The sequence below is a fragment of the Hippopotamus amphibius genome, chromosome X (genome assembly GCF_030028045.1).
Source record: "Hippopotamus amphibius kiboko isolate mHipAmp2 chromosome X, mHipAmp2.hap2, whole genome shotgun sequence".
Taxonomy (NCBI): domain Eukaryota; kingdom Metazoa; phylum Chordata; class Mammalia; order Artiodactyla; family Hippopotamidae; genus Hippopotamus; species Hippopotamus amphibius.
The window spans coordinates 97,425,819-97,448,710 of NC_080203.1; the positions used below are offsets into that span (position 1 = coordinate 97,425,819).

Sequence of the window (22,892 nt, forward strand, 5' to 3'; positions counted from 1 at the left end):
TGGAAAACATGCTTCAAGGTCTCTTGTCTGCTTTTTACACTTCTTACATTTTTTATTTATGTCAAACTGATACATGCTTATAGTAAAAAAGAAAAGAAAAGAAAATCATTTTGAAACGCTTATTCCAACAACAGCAGTTTCCAGCCACATGTCTCCCCACCTCCCAGACCCGTTCTCAAGAAGCAGTCTTTCAGTCCTTCTAGCTGTTTCTGCAGACCTTTAAATAGCATGTATGTACTGCTATTTCTGGATTTCTCATTTTAGATACTACTACTAACTTCCTGTTATGATGCTTGAGAATTTAGCATAATATTGATTCCCATTACTGGTGTGCTTTCTGGATGCTCTTAGGATCGTTTCTTTATTCGTGGTGTTCTGGAAGTTCACAGTGGGGCTTGTGGGTGGATGTGTGTGTGTGTGTGTGTATAGATTCATTGCGCTTAACAGTTCATGGGCCCCTCCGGTCTGGAGACTCTGTCCTTTGGCTTTGAGAAATTTTCCATTAATTTTTAGATAATTTCCTCCCCTCCATTTTTATTTTTCTCTTGTGAGAAGTCCTATCATTAAGATTTTGGCTCTCTTGAATTTGGATCTTTTCTCTCCCCAGTTTCTATTTGTCATTTTGATTTCCTTACTAAGGGGTTTCCTCAGGTTTACATTCCATCCCTTCTACTGCATCTGTTTACTACTATCGTGTTTTTTATTGCAAGAGCACTCTTTTCGTTCCTTTTTTTTTTTTTTGTAGTCTTCTGTTCTTTTTTTTTGTGGGTGTAATATATCCTCTTATCTTACATCTTTCCCTCTGCTACCTGAATTATCTTTGTTGCTTGATACCTTTTTTTTTTTCTGTTGCTGTTTTGAATTCTATCCTTAATGTTGGAAGCTTTTAGGGGTGGGTCTTGTTGATTAGTGGGTTTCACTGCATGAGTTGTCTCCTAGCCTGCATTTTCATTAGGGAATCCCCAGAAACCACAATTTGGAGCCATTCAGGGTATTGAGAGAAGAATCCTATTTTCTCCTGTGGGGTAGGAGGGAGGGTGGGATAGGGGAAAGGAGGAGAATTTAAGTATGGCCACTGGTGTTCTGGAAACAGGAAGGGGGAAGGAAGGGGGCTGAGAGACCCAAGTTCAGTGTGTGATGTTCTTCTCTGCCCTCCATTATGCTTCATCTCCCCAAGACTAGAGCTGCTTTTGTTAAATTTCTCTAGAGAACAAGCCTCACTCCCCTACGGGGAAGAGTACAGTGTACAAGGAGATACTTGAGGGTTCAGTTGCTCTTGCTTTATTTAGGCTTTCAAACATTCCTTGTTTTCCAGACCCCACTGTATCCCTGCCTTTATTGGCACCTGGAGTCTGTAATCACTGAGCCTCTCAGGAGTTTTGTGGGCCACACTGGCTAATCTCTTAGTGCCCCCTTGTCTCTGCCATGGACATTTCGAGTTCAGCTTCCCTTGCTCAGCTCTGCCAAGTCAGTTACCAGTTCTCGGTCTGATTTCCATCTTGCAAAAGATTTTTTGAAATTTCTTGTCCACTGTTGCCTTTTTTTTCCAGCTATGTTTGTCATTAGGGGTTATTACCTATTTTTCTTTCTTTATTGTCATTTTAGTGAGATTTTGGTGGGAAAGGCAGATAAATATTTGCGAGTGACCCATTGTGATTTACTGCAACTCTATCCGCTTCCCAAGAGCAAAGAAGTCTTCCAAGAAGCATTGGCTAATTTTATCCCTTTTAATTGAAAGATTCTTTGTTCTTTCCTCCCTCGCTCCTTTTAGGGGGATTCCCATATCCATTGAAATCCTCCAAGAGAGAACGGAAAAGAGAAACTTGGAGTATTTTACCACATTAGCTCAACTCTTCCCTGAGGCCTGGCTTTGGGACTTTGGAAAGAATAAATCTTTCATTTTTCCTCAAAAAGATTCTATACATCATTTCTAAGCTGTGCATGCTTTCATTTACAGCTTTTGATCCTTCCTGAATATCGTTCGATTCAGGAATATCCTTCCCGAATAGCTTTTGAGATGGGTAAATGGTTAGATGTGTTGAGTCTGACATATCATGAGTTGGGCAAGGAAAAGTGCTGGGGGCCCAGGGTTAACAGGTGAGCACGAGTAAATATCAGACGGATGGGTAAGGAGGTCTGATAATAGGACTTCCAGTGGTGACTTCCAGAAGTTTTCCTCTACCGTCCAGTGCCATTATCCAAGGCAAAGGCAGATTTAGGCATCAAGACTCAGTTACATAAGAGGCACTGCAGGAAGGCCTTTCTGAGGAAGCGTTGTTTGAATTGAGACTCTCCAGACAAAGGAACCAGAGGTGCAAATGCCTTGCATTGCTGGGAACAACCTTGGTATGCTCAGAGAGCAAGAAGAAAGCTGGTATACCTGGAACACTGTGAACAGGGAGAGAGTTTGCAGAGAAGAGTAGAGAGGTCAGCAGGGACCAGATTATGTGGGGTTTTATAAACCCTGGTAAGGAGTTCAGCTTGCATTCTAGTGGATGTGAAAGTCATCGCAGAGTTGTAAACAAAGAAGTAATTGATCGAATCCATGTTTTAGAAAGATCGTTCTGGTGGAGGGTGGTTTGCAGCATTCTGGTGGAAGGTAGGAGTAGAAGCAGCAAGACCGAGATTCAAAAGCTATTCCTGTAATCCAGATGAAAGGTGATGGTGGCTTAGAGTTAGTGAATAGTAGAAAAGATGGAGAAAAAGAGACTTGTGATATGCTATGGTTGTAGAACCTACAGGACTGGTTAGTGGACTGTGTATGAGGGGTGATATCAGATGTAATTCTACATCTGTTTGGTAGTCTTTTGACTGGTTCCCAAGTTACTGGGATTTTATACTTCTGAAACCTCTAGGACTCAATATGTACCTCCTATCATTGAGATAATGGGAATTTACCAACAATTAAATTCTGTATTGTAGGAACAGATAAAGAAACTTCTTTCATTGGTGATTTCAGTCAGTCTTACAGTCTGGTGGCTTTAAATATCATCTATATGCTAATAACTCCCACATTTCTATCTCTAACTTGAATATGTTCCCTGAACGTCAGACTCATATTCCCAACTTCCCATCAAAATGTAACACATCCAAAACCAGACTCCCTGTCTTTTCTCCCAACCTGTAGCTCCTGCGGTCTTTCCCGTCTCAGTTCAGGTAGCTCTGTTTTTCCAGTTGCTCAACCAAAACCCTGGGAGTTGTCCTGCATCCATTCCTATTCATTCTCCTCCTCGCCTCCCCTCTACACTATATACAATCCTTCAGGACTCCTACAATCAAAATATATTCAGGCTTCGCCACTCCTCACTGCCCTCCCTCCACGGTCACCACTGTCATCTAAGCCACCATTACGTCTTGTCTGGATTACTGCAGAAGACTGCTAACTGCCCTTGCCCCTTTGGCCTTGCCCCTACACAATATATCAGCTAGAGTGATCTTCAGAAAATATAACTCAGATCTGGTAACTGTTCTGTACAATATACTCCAGTGGCTCTTAGTTGTCCTTAGTATGAAAGTCAGAGGCCCTCCATGATCTCATTCTCTGACCTCAGCTCTTACTCAGAGTATTAGGGAACACTTTTTCTTCAAGGCACCATGCTAAAGGAAAGTTTCTTAGAAAATATCTTTAACTGATTGAGTTTTAGTTCTTCTCCCCAAACACACACAAATAAAAGACATGATGGTCCTGCATTTTGGCTACAAATATTTCCATAAACAGAACATGTCCTTTCAAGGAGTTCAAATGACGAGTGAGCCAAAAGTCAAAGGATAAACAGTGGTAGGGGGCAGCATATTGGACTTGTATCCCAGAATCCTTGGCCAAAGAAAATGTATACAAAAGAATTACTGAATTCCTTTTCCCCTTTTCTGATCACTCTGTTTATTCTACTTTGTTTAGGTTGATGAGTCTATGTAACTTCATCTTACAACATCTAATTTATTGCTGCTAATTTTTATTAGTTTATAAATATGAGCTATTATTTTCTTAATGCTTTGAGGAAAAAAAGAGAAAAAGCCTTTCGACTGATTACGAGTATGTTTTTTTTTCCTGCTTCTGTTATCACTGAGTTTTCTTATAATTAATTATCCTCTCTTCATCCTTGCAGTAGTAACTTGCGCACCTCACTTGCTGGTTGGAGGGGTGTGTTGAGTTAGAAGTCCTGAGAGAAGGGCAGGAGCCTGGAACAGGGTGCTTAGAACAATGCCTTAGTGACCACCTTTGTCTTCTTCTTCAAAAAATTGTGTTACATAACCAGTATATATTTAGCCTTAGAAATTGGCAGATGTGCTCAAATTCAGAATTGGTAGCATTGAGGTATTACAATAAGAAGTATTTTCTTTGTGTTTAGGTCATTATAGCAATTGTCTTGAAATTTGGGGGTCTTAATGGCCAAAACTCTATTATGGTTAAGGATAGATTTATGTCAATGTCCATAATTTGGAAATAGTAGTCAAATACGAGGGTGAGTCAAAAATAATCTGCACTCTGGCCGTAGAATTTATTTTAATTAACTTCTAGAAAAGACAGATACATCATTTTTTGGCATACTCTCCTTGCTTTTCAGTACACTTTGTCTGTCTGTCAACAAGCTTTCGTATTCCCTCATGAAAAATGTTTTCAGCTGAGCTGCAAGTCACGAATGCACCACTGTCTTCACTTCATCATCAGAAGTGAATCTTTGTCCTTGTAGGGCTGCTTTGAGGGGACCAAACAGATGAAAGTCCGATGGAGCAAGATCAGGACTATAGGGAGGATGCTTTAATACCTCAAAATGAAGTTTCTGCAGAGTGTTGACCGTGTGGGCAGAAGTGTGCGGATGGGCACATCCTCAGACCACAAAAAAAGAATCACTACGTGCTGCTCTTCTTTCGTGCACATCACAAGTGGGGCATCCATTTTTGCTGCCACCACAGTTACAAATGAACTGATGTAACATGTTCACACCTGCACAGCAGTGACTGGGGAGACGGTAGCCTTGAATGGAAAGCGCTGATAAGACAGTGCAGCCAACAGAAGTGTTAATGTAATGGGAGTGTGGGTAATTTTGGACTCACCCTCACGGATTAGTTATTTTTGACCTATAGTTTTATGGTGCAGGATAATCATTTATTGTTGTTGTTGTTGTTGTTTTCAAAATGAAAATGAGCTTAAGTTTTTCTGATTATAGATTTAAAACAATTCAGATGATGCAGAAAAGTCTAAAGCAAAAGCAAAAATTATAATCTCTCTTGCCAGAGATAGCTGTTCTTAATAATTCTGTGTATTATTACTAGACTTTTTAAATGCCATTTTGTACAAATATAAACCTAAAGTAAGATCATAACTCTACATTCTATTTTATAACCTCCATTTCACTGAACAATATATTACTAACACATTTCCATGACAACATATATGGATCTGCATAACCCCTTTTAATGACTACATGATGAATGATAAAAGTGCCTTTTATTTTTCCTAAAAATATATTAGTAGACAAAATGAATCTAGGCTTGCTTTACAGGTTTAAAAGGCATACAATTTAAGAAAAATAAAGACGCTTTAAAAACTATACTGACATATAGTATCAACCTGTTAAACTAAGAACTTCAATGCTGTTAGCAAAATATAACAATGGTCTTAGCTGCTGAATAAATTAATTTGTTTCTATGGCAACTGCAACAAATATTTGTTGAATACCTACTACGTGTCAGCACTGATCTAGGTCCTGGGGATACTTTAGTGAATTAGGTGTGTGAGGTCTCTGCTCTCAAAGAGTTTATATTCTGGAGGGTTAGAAACAGATAGTAAGGTAATAAGAAGTAAGAAAAATATCAGTATTGAAGCACATCTAATATTATGTTTTCATGGTGGATTTAAGCTGACATTTTGGTCCTGAATTCTGCAGATGGAGTCAAATCATACATTATAATTATATTTTTAGGTTTGAAGACAGTGAAAAACAAATAAATTATGAGTCACTTTTCTGTGCCCTGAACTGGAGAGTGAATCTGATGCCCGAATTGGAAGCAGTATCGTATGATAAAGAGGTAAAATTAATACCTGTTTTAAAAACCAGCCGTGGCTACCTCCGTTGCATTTCTAATATCCTTTATATTAAAATTCTTTTTCAATGTAAAATATTCACATCAGTGCTTTTGGAAAGAGCACTGTGTATTTCTGGGTATTCGTGTTAAAGGCTAATTCACTTTCCATGCAGAGCGAACATCTGCTGTATGAGAGCTTGATTTTTCTTATGCAGCTGAATGTTTTTTAACCGAAGTCGCATCCAATTATATGGAAAATAGGATAATAGGTTACAGTTATAAATAGATATAAACACTGTTATCAAGGGATTCTGGTAATATCATCATAAGCTACAAGAGCAAATCTCAAATAGTGCGTATGTCAGGAATCCCCAGTGTGTTTGTGACTGTGCACACAGGTTTGCCTTGGGTGAAACAATATGTTATGGAGATGCATATTTCATAATGAGGCCAAATTTAAAATAAAAATCCAGTAGAAAAATGCTTGCTTAGGGAAAACAGAGTTCATGTGCTCAGATGATGCTCTCAACGTTGTGGAATTGTCTGAATTCTCTAAGATCTCTTTGGACCAATTGTCTTTAAGGAGTGGGTGGGTGGGTGGTGGTTTGTTTATATTTTAACATGCTCCAGAAAGTGATTTTCTTGGGAAAGTCCCTTGATAAAGCAAATGTCATGTGGTTGATACTCCCAGAATGGAGGCATTTATTCCTCCCGGTCTCTGCTGACCAGCTCATTCTGGCCTGAACTGGTCTAGTGCCCTTGGGGAGTTCCCTCAGGCATGCAGCTATTCTGGAGTGTCAGACAGCCTTAGAACTTCCAGATGATTGGGAGACACTGGTGGCCTTCGGAGTGGAACAGAGCTGGGGTTGAATTCTGGCTCTGCCACTTACTTAGCTGAGTGACTTTGGGGCAGTTACTTAACTCATTCATTTATAAATTTAATTCTCAGACAAATCATGTCTAAGTATCCTTCTGTCTCAGCAGGTTCTATGCTCTGCGCTGGGGTCCAGAGACAGTCATTATTGCTACCTTGAGGAGGGTCGTGGGAGGACAGGAAATTATTAGGGGAGGTGATGCTTGAAATTTCAATGATGAACAGTAGAGTTAGGTAGGAAAAGTGGCATGATATGCCCAAAGGCATTCCCAACAGAGGCCATAGGGCATGGGACAGCATGGCTCTTGTGCAGACCTGGAAAGAATTGGTGTGGCTGGGATGGAGGCGCAAAGGGAGGAGTGGAGACGGATGAGGCTGGAGATACCTGTACGGGTGAGGTTTGAACATCGTCCTACAAAGTCTGGAGGCCATGGACAAATTTCAAGGAAGAGAGTGACACGATAAAATATGTCCTTTAAAGGGAGCTTGCTGTGGTTTGGTGGTGGGTAGATTGGAGAGAGGACAAGGAGACAAGTAGACCCCTTAGGAGGCTCTTGCCGACCCATCGTTACCATAACAACAGCAAACACCTAAAGCACTGTTCTAAGACCTCAAAATCCATTCGCTCATTTAATCCTCAGAGCAGCTTTCTGAGGGTACTTTTATTATTACCATTTTAGAGATGAGGAAGTTAGAGGAACAGCCAGTGTATGGTACAGTTAGAATTTTAAGTCAGGTCTGTTATACTGCAAAGTATGAAAAAGGAAAAAAATCATTTAAATATAATTGTTATTGAAGATATTGGATTTAATTACCTGAAGTCCAAGATACTATCACAAAAACAAATAAATACTGTCATTTGGTAACTTTTAAATTCTTATCCATGCAAATATGTAATTTTTACGTGTAAAAAGAACAGTGATAGATGGAGTTTATATTCTACCTTTTCATTTAATGTTATATAGTATTCTGTGTTGGATATCATCCATTTGTCCCATTGGGACTTTTCTCCAACCCCCTCTACCCTGCTCTGAGTCCTAGACAGCTGATCTTTGTGGGCTTCATCAATGGAACCCCTAGCCCTTTTGGCCTCCAGTTTGGGGAGCCAGTGGGATGCACCAGCAGGAGAGTGGCAGGTGGGAGGAGAAAGAAATCATCTCCTTCCCTGATAGTCACAATAGACAGACTGCCTCCTCCTCCCAAGGTCCACACTACCTGTCTGGAGGTTCTGTCCATATAGCTGCCTACTCCCGGTTCTGGTGGCCACCCGCACATGCCCCTTCAGCCCCAGGTGGTGGTAATGGCTCCCTGTTGCTGCAGTCCCTGAGAGTCTGGAGGATCCCTTGTTGCTTTTCCTAAACACTTCCCGCAACTTTGTAAACAGTCTCTTTATTAAACTCTTCTCAGTTTATACAGTTTGCATATGTCCTCTATTTCTTCTGGGATCCTAAATGATACACATACTATTTTTGCTAGTTAGCAACTGCCTTTGTTATTTTTTCCCTTACTTCCTCCTTCTCTATTCCACCCAATCCACCACCCAAATGTTTACCTATGTGTTTGGGGTTTCATCATTTAATGCACAAAAATATAATCATACCACATGCATTTATTTACCTGCAGTGTGTCTCTTAATAGTACATCATGGGACATTTCTCTAGTTTCATATGTGTAGACCTAAGCCATTCTTTAATACTATAGTATGAATATGAAATAATTAATTCATCCATTTCTCTATTGATAGGCATTCAAATTATTTTTACATTTTTGCCTCTGAAAACAAGTGGTATCTTATTACTTGAATTTTTCTCTTCCTGATGACTGTTGAGCTTGAATAAAGTTTAATTACCTTTTGGTACTACAGCCTACAGTAAGAAAGACATTTCTCCATAGCAGCCGAGCATGCGCATGTACAATGGCACAAACGTTTCATGAAACAATACTGTTCTAACTACGTGTGATGATATATGATTTTTTTCTTTCCTTTCTCTTTTCTTTTCTCTCCTCCCACCTTCTTTCTTTCTTTCTTTCTTTTGAATATAGTTCATTACCCATTAAATTGATTTAAGGACCTACAAAAGGATTACCACCCACACATTGGAAGAGGAGTCACTGCGTGGACAGGCCAAAGATCCACTTTCCCTTTAGCCACCCCTCCCCCATTTCATCTCTTACCTACTCTGTCAACTGGGGCAGTTACTGAGCCATGGACCTCAGGTTCTTTAGAGAGACAGTGTGGAGCAGAAGATCTGGAATCACATGAAGCTGAACTCAAATCCTTAGCTCTATTATTGACTAACAGGGTGACTGTATGTAAGTTATACAACCTTTCAAATTGCCCCATCTCAAAAATGGAGATGAGTAGTGCTTCTGTCAGGTTTCTTGTAAGGATTGAATCAATACACGTGAGACACTTATCACAGTACCTGTCCCATAGTAATGGCTTAAATGTTAGCTATTACCATTGTTCGTAAAATGGAGATGTCTTACGTCCTCAATTTGGGGTGGGGGGTGAGCCTGGGCCTTGAACAGTCAACTTCCAAGATAGATCAGTTATTCTATCCTTAAACGTAAGAGTTAGAACAGCTACAGAACAGGAATGTAGCATCAGAAAGGGCCTGTGCTTTAGCAGCAAGTCAGTTCTTCCAGTTGTTACTCACTTATGGTAAGAAGAACTTTACTCTTAGGGTCTCTTATCAATTCTGATGACGAAGCCTAGAAGCAGTTCAGTCTGCGGGAGACATTTGGACAGGGCCATTCTTTTTCAGCCAGTTTAAAAAAAAAAAGGAGGGGGGGAAGAACATAGTTATAGAATGGTACCTGATCAATTTAACCAATAATGAGAACTAAATTCCAGAGTCTGAAGCACTCTGGTACTCCTAAGCTTGTTATCATTTCATTAAAGAGGGTATAAGATAGCTTGGGAAAGTTACCAGTAAGCCTGTGAAAATATTTAGTGTGAATGGGTTGAGCATACTATTGCATAGTTCAGACAGTAGAATGAGTGATAAAGTATAGTATCTCCTGAACCAAATAAGTGTACTTAAATGTTAATATCTAATAATGCCCCGAGACACTCTGGGTCAGAGCCTGTCACAGGTTGGGTTCTCCAGGAAGCAGCTGGAGTTTAGTGTGCAGGGTATTTATTTGGGAGTGTCCTTGGGATCAATACCTGTGGAAGGGAGGGGAGGGACATAGGAGTGGGCAGAGGGAGAAGTTGAGCTTCAGTGCAGGTCCAGAGACAGCCTTGGCTGGCCCATAGGGAACTCTGAAGCTAGAATGGCCTTTCAGAGCTGTCCTGAGTTGGGCCAAAGTGGCCTGAACTTCATCCCTATGGGTTAGTTTAGAAAGGGGTGGCATGGCTCTTTGCAGCTGAGACAGCTCTGTAGCTGAGGCAATCCCCGAAGGGGTCTCCCAGCAGCTGGGCCACCAAGGGCATCCTGGGCGGTATATGCTGTCTTAGCAACCAGCTACCCTTGAAGCAACCAATCACTCTTGATTTTTCTTGGTCTGAACTGGGGGCCTGGCTTGTGGCACTGCCTTCTCTGCACCCTTGCTCCTCTGTTATTGTTGAGCTTTCACCCACGGCAGGGAACTGACAAGAAGGTGGTTAAGCTAGAAGAGGCCAAGATGGTTATGGAAGAGGAAGTGGTAGAGAAGTAGGACCAGATGTGTAGGTGTGTGGGGCCCACTTGGGCAAAGAAAACCTCTCAGAGCTTTGGGGATTGCCAATTCTTAGGGAGTCTGCTGTAGCGAAAAAATTGTATGTGGGACTTTAGGACAAGACCCACCAGGTTGTGACAGTGACCCAGCCTTGAATGTGATAAGACAGATCAAAGTTCTGCTGAGAACACGGAATGGGAGGCTGAGCTCCTGTGTGGAAGCATGGCCCAGGCGGAGGCCAGCAGTCAGGCAGCTGCATGCTTCCTCCAGTGTATGAGTGGACTCTGACTGAAGTTCCAGGGGTACCACGAACACCTCTTCAGAAGTTACCAGCACCAGCCTTCACTCAGAACCTGGGTATCTTTACTCTTGGGCTGAATGTTGTCCTCAGCAGGGTCACTTCCCTGAACTGGGGATCTTACTGAAAAATGAAAAGCGACTGCTTAGCTGATGAAATGTGAGCAGGTCTCAGTACTAGATTCAACACCAGCTCTGGCTGCATCAGCGTTAATGGATAGAATAGATGGTAGGGGTGGAGATTTGGGACACCTTCTCTAGCTTGATTAACTGCAGTGAACGCAAGCAGGGATGGACCAAAAAAAAAAAAAAGGAATAGGACTATAGGCTTTAGCCAACCAGAGGCTGAGCAGGGGGATGGTCTGGTACACAATACTTGGGACTGGAAGGGCAGCACAGCAAGGGGTCTGGCAGGGAATCTCTCTAAAACGGGGAGCACAGTGATGGGGAGTCCTGAAGTTAGCACTGTTTAGCAACCAGAGGAGGCCAGTCAGCAGGCTGGAACCAAGCCTTCAGCCCCACCCAAGGGACAGAGCAGAATGAGTCCCCATACCAGTGAGGTCCTAGCAGGAGACACACGGCCCACTCGGAGGAGTTGGGATATGGATTTAATGCAGGGACTGTTGACAGAGGAGTGAGTAGAGTTAAGGGAACCACTCGGGGCAGTGGAGCACTCAGGGACTGGCTAGAGTGGGAAGCCTTTACCATCCCTAGCTCTGGAGAAGCAGGGAGGGACTGGTATTATTGGAGCCCAGTGGAGGAGCTGGAGCAGTGGCAGCAGGTAGAGGAGTGTAGCCACTGCCAAAGCGTGGTTGGGCAGGGAGGGAGCTGGGAGGGGGAAAGTGGAATCAATACCCTGATCTCTCGCTGCTTCCCATTGGCTGTACCCGCTCAGAAGCCAGAGAACAAGGAAGCTCGAAAAGTGATGCAGTCCACAGAGGTCAGCCTCCCAGGACAGAGCTTGGTGAGAAGCGCAGAAAATGGATCTTGAGGGGCAAATGGAGAATGAGCCAGTACAGTCTGTTACCAGAGTAAAGACTCGAGCTCCAGTGAGCAAGCCTCACAGCCAGCTTTTAAGACTAACAGCTCCTGAAGCTGGGTCTGCTGGATGTTAGGACTGGTCCCTCTGACTCCGATGGGGCTCACCTACATGTGATCGTTACATGGCATCAGCTAATAGGACTGGGGAGCAACAACAAAGAAGCAAAAGTCACAGAGAGGACTGATTGTAGCTAGTCCAGCTTTGATTTGGTGAGAGGTTTCCCTATGAGGATGGGTGGAAGCTGACTGTCACCCGCCAGGACTGTTGACTGTGGCCTATAGCCTGGATTCTCAGGAGCTCCCTTGGCCGGGCCTTTGCCTGGCCCCCGCAGCAGCCCATGCTGAGCCATTGGGGCTGTAATTTAATTCTCACTCCATTATGTGACTATCTGTGGTCTCAGCATGTTGCCCTGGCGCTGTCACGGCCTAGAGACCCCAATTCCACTCTATTGTGCTTGCTCACAGATGGTAGCTGTAAAACTGGCAGAAGAGGTCCCACTGTTTAGAGCCTGCCTGGTTAATCTCAGAAGTCACGTTTTAAAAAATAATGCTAAATCGGTTCTCATATAAACTTTATAACTTGCACTGTGTGACTGACGTCTTATCTTTTGACGTTTCTGAGAAAAATTGGATGTGGCTTCGTTTTATGAGCACTGGGACTGCAGAAGCATTAACAATTGGCTCTAAAGTTCTCTCTTGTCACAACAGGATGGTATATAGCCCAGGCATTGGGGAGTAGGGGACAGTGGGGTGCACCTTGGGATGTATCTTTGGACACCCCGCTTGTCGAGGATCTCCTTTTGGTATTTAGAGGGTGGAACACCCCGTGACATTTTATCGTCGCAACCATCTTCTGAGAATAAGTATCGTTCCCAATTTATAGACAGGAAGCTAAGACTCAAAGGCATTCCTGCAGGTCAAGATTATATAGGGGCTAGTGCCGACTCTTTAAGTAAGCAAAGTTATGTCTAATATTTCAAGTTGAATTTAACAGTTGAAATAAAAGATTATTAATCATTCTCATTAGACTTAAAAAATAACTGGTAAACACATACATATTACGTAACACAAAACAGTGACCTAGTAGGAAATGATACTGCCAAAATCCACTGTGATTTTAAAGGACTGGATGATGTCTACCTGAATTGTATGAATACGCCTATCACTAAAGCTAAAAAAAAATCATTCGTGTGTCCTTGAAAACTTTAGTTGCCGTATAATGCAGTTTCAAGGAAAATGCAGTTTCAAGGAAAGGTTTCTTGTTTAAAAGTTACAACTGTGTTTTAGCTACACTCACACAGATAACAACTACTGAGAAGTACTTGTGAACTATTGGCATTACAGTAAAGACAGAAATGGATGGGCACAGAAGCAAATCTCCTCGTTTTATATATGAGCTTTTCCTTATGTCATCAGAATGCTCCTGATTATCTCAACAAGTATTTGCAAAATTTCTTCCCCAAATTAATTTCAATTTGATTTACTGAAATTTGTTTGTATGATTTCTGTCAACTTAATTTATCTCCAAGATCATGTCAACCTAGTAGAAGGAAGAAAATCCAAGAAAACCACAATTTCAATTCCATACACAGTACTGGATTTTTCTACAAATTCATAGATAAAAACATCCTTATTTTGATTGAGCGGAGGGGGAGTAACAGAGTGAAATCACTAACATGACTCTGTCAGCCTTACATTTGGGAGGAATAAAAATAACCTTGTTTCAGTGAAGCGTGGAATTTAATTGGCTCCTGATCTTTTCCCCCCGCACGCATCTGGTGGCCAGTACTACAGTAGAAAATTTTAAACTAGAAGGAGACATAATCCAATTAAATTTCCTTTTAAAAATGTCAAAGCAAATAAATCCAGGGCCTATGAGCTCACACACAGCTTTGCTGTTCTCACTGGGCAGCTGCTGTTTACTGGGTTTCCACCCAGTGCCATCTTTGCTTCCCAATTCAAGGATATGTGGTTTTACAGATCGGCAGCTACATTTTTTCAACCATTGATGAATAAGTAATTTATTGCCAACTTCTCTTGACATCTTAAGTAGTTCTGGTGACAGCCAGATTGAAAGATGTCATGGGGCTTTCTTGTAGACAATGATTTCCAGCCATTTTAGAGTCATAACTTTGCATTGTTGCTGAATTTCAGTCTGCATTTCATAGTTCTTCCTTCTTCCAAAAATGCTACGTGGTACATACTGTTTATGTCCAGATTAAATGGAATTTTGTTATGAGATTTGGGTACTGTCTCTAGAATTATCTGAAAGTCACATTGGAGACTTTGGATCCATCCACAGTTTGTCAAGAAGTTACTTTGTTCCAAGCTGTATTGTGACTTTCATAGACATTTTATTAATTTTGATAAATGCAAAATTGCATAGTAGCTTTCTTTGTCTTCCTCTGGAAGCTGACTTGGAGACAAGGATTTGAGCGTAAATAGTTTTTTGGACGAAGTGAAGGGAACACTAGCAAAGGAGTAGGGAGGTGAGAAATGGAGGAGGAGGATTTAATACAGGGCATATTATCAAACCAGTAAAAATATGAGTGACTGGAGCTTAATGCCTCTGGGAAACACAGGGATCAGTGGCCGATATGTACCTCAGCTTATGCCATCCATGAACTTCTGTCATTGTTTGAGAGCTGCTCCCAAAATGGGGAAAAATAATGAATTCCCAGGCACTTGTGGCATGTCACAGGGGCAGCCAAAGCAGGCCTCAGAGGCCAAAGGGAAGCTCTCAGGCAAAGGAACGCAGGTGCTGATGGTTGGAAGTTAGGTTGGCGTGCACCAAAGTGGAAAGGGTGAGAAGACCTGGAGGGGTGCTGGCAAAACTTGATACACACAGATATATAAGATTCCAGTCACACACCTCTAAGGCAGGGTGTTTCACAGAAATATGTGCAGGCTCGTCCTCATCTACAACAGGAAGGATTGACTGCTGTGGCTGACCTCTCCTGTTGTAAAATCACCATGCAGTTATTTCCACTTAAAACTTATGGGCACTGCTGGGAAACAATATGATCTGGAGTTTTCTTCAAATTTTGTAGTGTGGGATGAATAAAAGGTCAATGAGGACAAAGAATATTTTAACTCACTGCCCAGTCATAAATATTATGTAACATTTGGAACATTTGAAGATTTATTAGAACAATTAGGCAGTGGTGGTGAGGGGAGTTCTCATGTTACCAAAGACCTCTTTCTTTTACAAAGAGATTGGTCATGTGATTTCTTTAGGTGAAAATTACAGGGAAAATTATGAGGAAGATACTTTTACCCTCTACTTTACTGATGCCCCATCCGCCTGAGCTTCTTAAATCTTATCTCCTGCTTCCTCCTTCCTTTAGATCCCAATTTGATTCCTGTTAGTCCATTTAAACAAGTACCTGTGAAAATCTCCCTAAAATTGGAGATTAGCTGAAATTCTGGTACCAATTCCAATGTATATCTTTCCCCCATACGAAGCAATTCTCAACAGCAGCTGAGTGTCCTACAGGTAAACTCAGTTAGGACACTGTCTACCTGGAGATAACCTTAGATCCCACAGGTTAAGACCTCAGTCTCCCAAGACTACCTCCCCTCCTTCAGCTGCCATTCACAAGTTCAGGTTGTCTCCTGTGCTTCTGACCAACTTGCTATGGATTGGAGGTGCCCATGACCTCCTCCTTGGGTTTGATTAATTTGCTAGAGCTGCTCACAGGACTCAGAGAAACATTTTACTTACTAGATAACCTGTTTATTATAAAGGGCTACAACTCAGGAACAGCCAGATGGTAGAGATGCATAGGGCAAGGTGTGGGGAAAGGGTGAGGATCTTCCATGCCCTCCCCTGGGCTCACCACTCTCCCCACATCTCCACGTTCACCAACCTGGAAGCTCTTCAAACCCTGTCCTTTTGGGTGTTTATGGAGGCTTCATTACATAGGCATAATTGATTAAATCATTGGCCATTGAGGAATGAACTCAATCTCCAGCCCCTCTCCCCTCCCTGAGCCGTGGGGGTGGGGAGTAGAGGTGGGGAACTAAAAGTTCCAGCCCTCAAATCCTGTGGTTGACTCCACAGGCAGCCAGCCCCCATCTTGGTGCTTTTCAATAATGTTTCATTAATGTAACAAAAGACACCTTATCACTGTCATCACTTAGGAAATTCCAAGGGTTTTAAGAGCTCTGTGCCAGAAATGGGGACAAAAAACAAACATATATTTCTTATTATAAATCACCATATCATATTGCCAGTGTACGTATCTTGGGTTCCTCAAGCACTGCAAATATGCCTGTGGCATTTATCAGATATTTAGGCAGAAAAAGTCACTCCCGCCTAGAGCCTGGAGAAAAGTGACAAAGGGAAATAAACTTGAGGGAAGTGGTATTGATTTTAGAGAGAGAGTTTAGCAGGGGCTGGAGCAGTCAGGAAAGCATTGTGTGAGCCCTGGGATTTAAAGTGATCAGAGTTAAAAGAAATGCATTATTGTTATTGTTGGGGGAGGGGATAATTTTCCCCCACCCTTCTAGGTTCTTTTGGCTGGTTGAATAATTAAAATGAGATTAAGACAGATGAACAGGAGTAAAAAACAAAGTTTGATTAGTATGTACAGGGAATCCATATAAACATGAGGGATTCCAAAGACAGTGGGGCAAAATGAGGTGTATATGTCATTCTTGACTAAGGGATTAAGGAGAAGGGGCTAGGGATCTGGGACTGCAAAGGTAGGGAAAGCAATTCACAGATGAAGAGAGCAAATGTTTCGTAAATAAATGTTTGCTGGGTCATGCAGAAGCAATGGGACACAGAGAGGAATTTTTACAGACTTTGCTAGATTCCTCTCTGTCTACCTCACGTGTAGTTACCTACAGTGATAGTGATAGCTCCATTCTTGGTATGGGCCCTGTATCTAAATTCTTTTAGGCAGTTAAGAGGGAGGTAAAAGTGCTTCCTGAGTCTTTTGTTTCTTGAAAATATTCATCTTAAAATAATCTTCATGCCAGAGAGACACATTTTGGGGTGGCAGATTTTGCTCCCCTACATTATTTTTTTCATCTTAAATTATCCTTAATTTCAAATCTTGAGGTATTTACTTGTTTCATTTACCCAGGTTTGTCTTTGTATTGTTGCTAGTAAATTTAATTCTCATCTCCAAAGTCTTGAGTTATCATTATTCCAGTATAAGTTCTTCTGTTTCTTTCTCTTTTGCTATTAGGATTTAAATCATGATTCCTTGCTCAAAAACCAACCAAACAAAAACTTTTGCTGCCTAATAAGGTATGAGGAAGGACCTACTAGTACTGACCTGTTTCATGAGAGAATCCATTCCCCAGATAATTTCATTGTAATGTTATGAGTTGCATAATGTATTTCTCTACTGAAAACTTTTGTTTAAAAAAACCTATCAGGGAATAGTGATTTTGACTGTATGTGTTTGTATTATATTCTTCTATAACATGGTAAAATTTAAAAATAAAGTCAGCCCTCAGTATCCATGGGTTCTGCATTCACAGATTCAACCAACCATGGATCAATAGTATTTGGGAAAAAAATTCCAGAGAGTTTCAAAAAGCAAAACTTGAATTTGTCACACACCAACTGTTTACATTGTATTTACATTGTATTTACAACTATTTACATAGCATTTACATTGTATTTGATATTATAAGTAATCTAGAGATAATTTAAAGTATACAGGAGGATGTACATAGGTTATATGCAAATACTACACCATTTTATGTAAGGGACTTGAGCATCCTCAGATTTTAGTATCCACAGGGGGTCCTAGAACGAATAGGATACTGAGGGACTACTGTACCACTTAAGAGTGAAAATTGCTTTAAGTTTTATAATAAAAAATTTGAGGACATATTGAATAGTTGAACGACTATTGATTCTAGCCTTCGCTGATTAAAAAGAAATATGTATATATGTGTGTGTATGTGTACATGTATATATACACATACACACACAGGAAATACACACGCATTTTGTATATGCACACACACAGACACACAATGATTTACTGCTTTGGGGCATAGGAAGGACATTTCACTAAGTTCCATGTAGCATGAATTGCATGGAACACACCCTAGGAGTTGATTCAGCCATCATCCATCTGTATGGTCATTTCCTTCTTTACACAGCTGGTTGGCAGTTTGGGCTCAACCTCCAACGTCCAACAGGAGGCATTCTTTTTTTTTTTTTTTTTTAAATTTTATTTATTTATTTATTTATTATTTTTGGGGGGGTACACCAAGTTCAATCATCTGTTTTTATACACATATCCCCGTATTCCCTCCCTCCCTCGACTCCCCCTCCCCCTCCCCATCCCAGTCCTCTAAGAGGCATTCTTGAAAGAGAAGTGTAGTGTCACTTCAAGAATCACATGGTTTTCTACTTAACTTGTCTTGTTGAAAGTGAGAGGACCAGACTTCCCTGGTGGCGCAGTGGTTAAGAATCCGCCTGCCAGTGCAGGGGACATGGGTTTGATCCCTGGTCCAGGAAGATCCCACATGCTGTAGAGCAACTAAGCCCGTGTGCCACAACTACTGAGCCTGTGCTCTAGAGCCCATGAGCCACAACGGTTGAGCCCACGTGCCACAACTACTGAAGCCCGCATGCCTAGAGCCCATGCTCTGCAACAAGAGAAGCCACCGCAATGAGAAGCCTGCACACTGCAACAAAGAGTAGCCCCCACTGGCCACAACTAGAGAAAGTCCACATGTAGCAACAAAGACCCAATGCAGCCATAAATAAACAAATAAATAAATAAATAAATTTATAAAATAAAATGAAATAAAAAAAAGTGATAGGACCAAATGTAGCCATGTAGGATGAGAGCCAGCTGCCTTTGAATAGGCCCACTCCTTTCCTGGGTTTTGGAGGGTAGCGCAGCAGATAAGCAGAACTCTGGAGCCCTAATACTGGGGTTACGGTCCAGGCTCCTCTACTTACTGGCAGTTTGACTTTAGACAAGCTACTTAACCTTTCTCTTGCCTCAGTTTCCTTTTCTGTAGATGGGTATCATAATAATACCTACCTCTCAGGGTTTTTCTGCTGTTGGCCTAAAAACAAATAGACTGCCAGATGTTTCTGCAGCAAAGATGGATTTATTTGGGATCAGCAGAGAGCTGCATTTTACGGTCTGCAACCATGACAAGCCACATGCAAGTTCCATCCTGGCAATGGAAGAAGAACACTTTTATAGAGAGGAAACAGAAGCTGGGAGAGCTATAGTAAACAAAGAGTTCATGGCTTTTCATTGGCTGAGTCCTTGACAGGAAAGAAGAGGAGTCTTTCTTCCTGTTGTGCTCTGCTATCATTGCAGGGCATGAAAGCTTCCCCTTCTGGTCTTCTGGCTCTATTTAATTGACGTTTCTGTTTATTAATTTTTTAAACTGCAGTAATTAAATAGCTCAATACTTGTCAAACACTGAAAAAAATACCTGTCACATAGTAAATATCCAATAAATTTAGTATTATCGTCCTCATCATCACTACTAGGTAATTATTCCTGTAATCCTGAAAAAGTCTGCGATTAGTTCACCATCATCATAAATCCTCTCTTAAACTAAGGCTTTATGCTTTACAGATCCCAGTTCTTGGTGTTCTGATTCTGCATCAGTGTTATTAATTACCATAGTTTTACATATATTTAAGTAACTTCCACATCTTTGCACAGTTGTGGACTCTAGCTCTGTGCTGTACAGAACCCTTTTTCCAGGTGTTTACCAGAACTTCACTTTGATGTCCTATGAGTACCTCAAATAAAAATGCCCCAAATTCAACTTAGTTTCTCCCTGGGATCCTTATTTTGCCAGTTAAAAATGTTTAAAACTCTTCTTCTTCCTGCTTTGCTTATTTTGCTTATAATGTTGCCCTGGGTTGAATATTATACCCCCTAAATTCATGTCTGCCCAGAACCTCAGAATGTGAACTTATTTGGAAATAAGGTCTTTGCAGATGTAATTAAACCATCTACTAAAAATTAAAATGAGGTCATACTGGATTAGAGTGGCCCCTGAATCCAATAATTGGTGTCATTATAAGAAGGCCACGTGAAGACACAGACACACACAGAAAACAAGATAAAGGCAGAGATTGGAGTGATGCATCCACAAGCCAAGGAACTCCAAAGGATAGCCATCAACCACTAAAAGCTAGGAGAAGAGCACAGGACAGTTTCCCTTAGAGCCTCCAGAAAGAATCAGTCCTGCCAACACCCGGATTTTGGACATCTGGCTTCCTGCACAGTGACAGAATACATTTTGTTGCTTTATGCCTCTCAGTTTGTGGTAATTTGTTATGACAGCCCTAGCAAACTAATACAGACATCGTCAGCTGTTACTAAATTTAGAAGTCTTCGAACCATCCTTATCTGTATTAGTTTATAAGGTCACCAGTCATGTTGAATTAGGGGGCCTACCCTACTCCAATATGACCACATCTTAGCTAATTACATCGCAATGACCTTATTTCCAAATAAGGTCACATTCTGAGATGCCAGGGGCTTAAGACTTCAACATATCTTTTGTGGGGGGACACAGTTCAACCCATGACATGACCCCTTTCTTTTATCGCCACTTCACATCAGTCACCTTCCAGGTAATGTATGTTGTACTGCAGCAAAATCTATCAGATGTAGCTCTTGTTCACCCTAGGCTCAGCTGCCCTGGTTATGGCGCAGTCACCTCTGCCCAGGGTTATTGCAGTAGCTTCCAAAGGGATTTTCCTCATTCATTTCATTCTTCATACATCCAATGAGTTTTCTAATAAACTTCCAATTCGATTTCACCGAGACCCACCAGTGACTTTCCTTAGCCACAGGATAAACTAGCCCAGAAGGCCTCAAGTTTGGCCCAACCTTTTCCTTCCAACTGTCTCTCTTTGCCACTTTGTACTGTGTACCCCAGACCCACTGGGCTAGTCACCCTTTATTGAAAAAAGATTTTTAGGTCTCCAGGCTTTTGCTTATGCTGTTCTCGATGCCTAGAACACCGTTCATCACTTTAATCGTCTACTGAACTGTTCCTCATCCCATAAAGCCCAAGTGAAATATCCCTTACTCAGGTTGCTTCCACAATTCCATCACAGAGAATTACTGAGCCCTGACCTGTGTTTCTGTGACACCTTGTGACTGTGGATACTAATTTGGCACTAGGAAAGATTTAACATGCAGCAGTTAACCTTGACAATAGAAATAAAAGCAGTTGTAGTTATGGACTCAACCCCCCCCACCGTTAATATTAATATTAATTCACCATTGCAGCATAAATAAAAAGTGTATGTCTGCATATGTGTGTATAGATTTATATATACATGATTTTTGAAATCTTGACACATTTATTACTTATATAATTACATTTTGTTGCAACCCACCTTATCCAAATAATTCTTAAACCTCTTTAGAGTGAAGGTATTTATTTCCTGAAATCAGCAAATATATACACACATATATGTATCATAGACACTATATATGTATATAAAGTATAAGTGTATATATGTTTATACACACATATATATAAAGTAGCTTATCCCCAAGGACACACCTTGAATGATCTAGTGCTCATTTCATTTTTATATTGAAGAAACAGTAACCAAGGAGCCAGTATAGCTAGCAGTTTGGATTTTAAAAATCTAGTTCTTTTTTTTTTCTTTTTTAGCTTTTTATTGAAATATAATTGCTTTACACTCTTGTACCAGCTTTTGAGGTACACCAAAGGGAATCAGCTCTATTTATACATATATCCCGATATCCCCTCCCTCCCGCGACTCCCTCCCGCTCTCCCTGTCCTGGCCGTCTAAGGCATCACCCATCATTGAGTTGATCTCCCTTTGTTATACAGCAAGTTCCGACTCGCTATCTATTTTACACTTGGTAGTGTATATATATATCTATGCTACTCTCTCACTTTGTCCCAGCTTCCCTTTCGCTCTCCGCCCCCCCAACCCTGTGTCCTCCAGTCCATTCTCTGCATCTGCATCCTTATTCTTGCCCTCTCACTGTTCATCAGTACCATTTTTTTTTTTTTTTTTTAGATTCCGTATATATGAGTTAGCATATAGTGTTTGTTTTTCTCTTTCTGGCTTACTTCACTCTGTATGACAGACTCTCGGCCTATCCACCTCATTACATAGAGCTCCATTTCATTCCTCTTTATGGCTAATATTCCACTGTATATATATGCCACATCTTCTTTATCCATTCATCTGTTAATGGGCATTTAGGTTGCTTCCATGACCTGGCTATTGTAAATAGTGCTGCAGTGAACATTATGGTACATGTTTCTTTTTGGATTGTGGTTTTCTCTGGGTATATGCCCAGGAGTGGGATTACTGGATCATATGATAGTTCTGTTTTTAGTTTTTTAAGGAACCTCCAAACTGTTTTCCATAGTGGCTGTATGAGCTGACATTCCCACCAACAATGCAGGAGAGTTCCCTTTTCTCCAACCCTCTCCAACATTTATTGTTTCTAGATTTTTTGATGATGGCCATTCTGACCGGTGTGAGGTGATACCTCGTTGTGGCTTTGACTTGCATTTCTCTAATGATCAGTGATATTGAGCATCTTTTCATGTGTTTGTTGACCATCTGTATGTCTTCTTTGGAGAAATGTCTATTTAGGTCTTCTGCCCATTTGTGGATTGGGTTATTTGCTTTTTTGGTATTAAGCTGCACGCGCTGCTTGTATATTTTGGAGGTTAATCCTTTGTCTGTTGCTTTGTTGGCAAGTATTTTCTCCCATTCTGAGGGTTGTCTTCTTTTCTTGTTTATGATTTCTTCCGCTCTGCAAAAGCTTTTAAGCTTCATTAGGTCCCATTTGTTTATTCTTGGTTTTATTTCCATGATTCTAGGAGGTGGGTCCAAAAGGATCTTGCTTTGATGGATGTCATAGAGTGTTCTGCCTATGTTTTCCTCCAGGAGTTTTATAGTGTCTGGCCTTACATTTAGGTCTTTAATCCATTTTGAGTTTATTTTTGTGCATGGTGTTAGGAAGTGTTC

At 41.1% G+C, this 22,892-nt stretch overlaps 1 protein-coding gene across 1 annotated transcript in view; it reads left to right on the forward strand.

Annotated features, from left to right (window-relative positions):
* Positions 1-22,892, forward strand: part of EFHC2 (EF-hand domain containing 2) — a 190,195-nt gene that overhangs the window by 157,612 nt on the left and 9,691 nt on the right. The window contains exon 14 of the mRNA XM_057717317.1: positions 5,925-6,030. Coding sequence (XP_057573300.1) covers positions 5,925-6,030 — 106 coding nt within the window. The remainder of the gene's footprint in view (positions 1-5,924; positions 6,031-22,892) is intronic.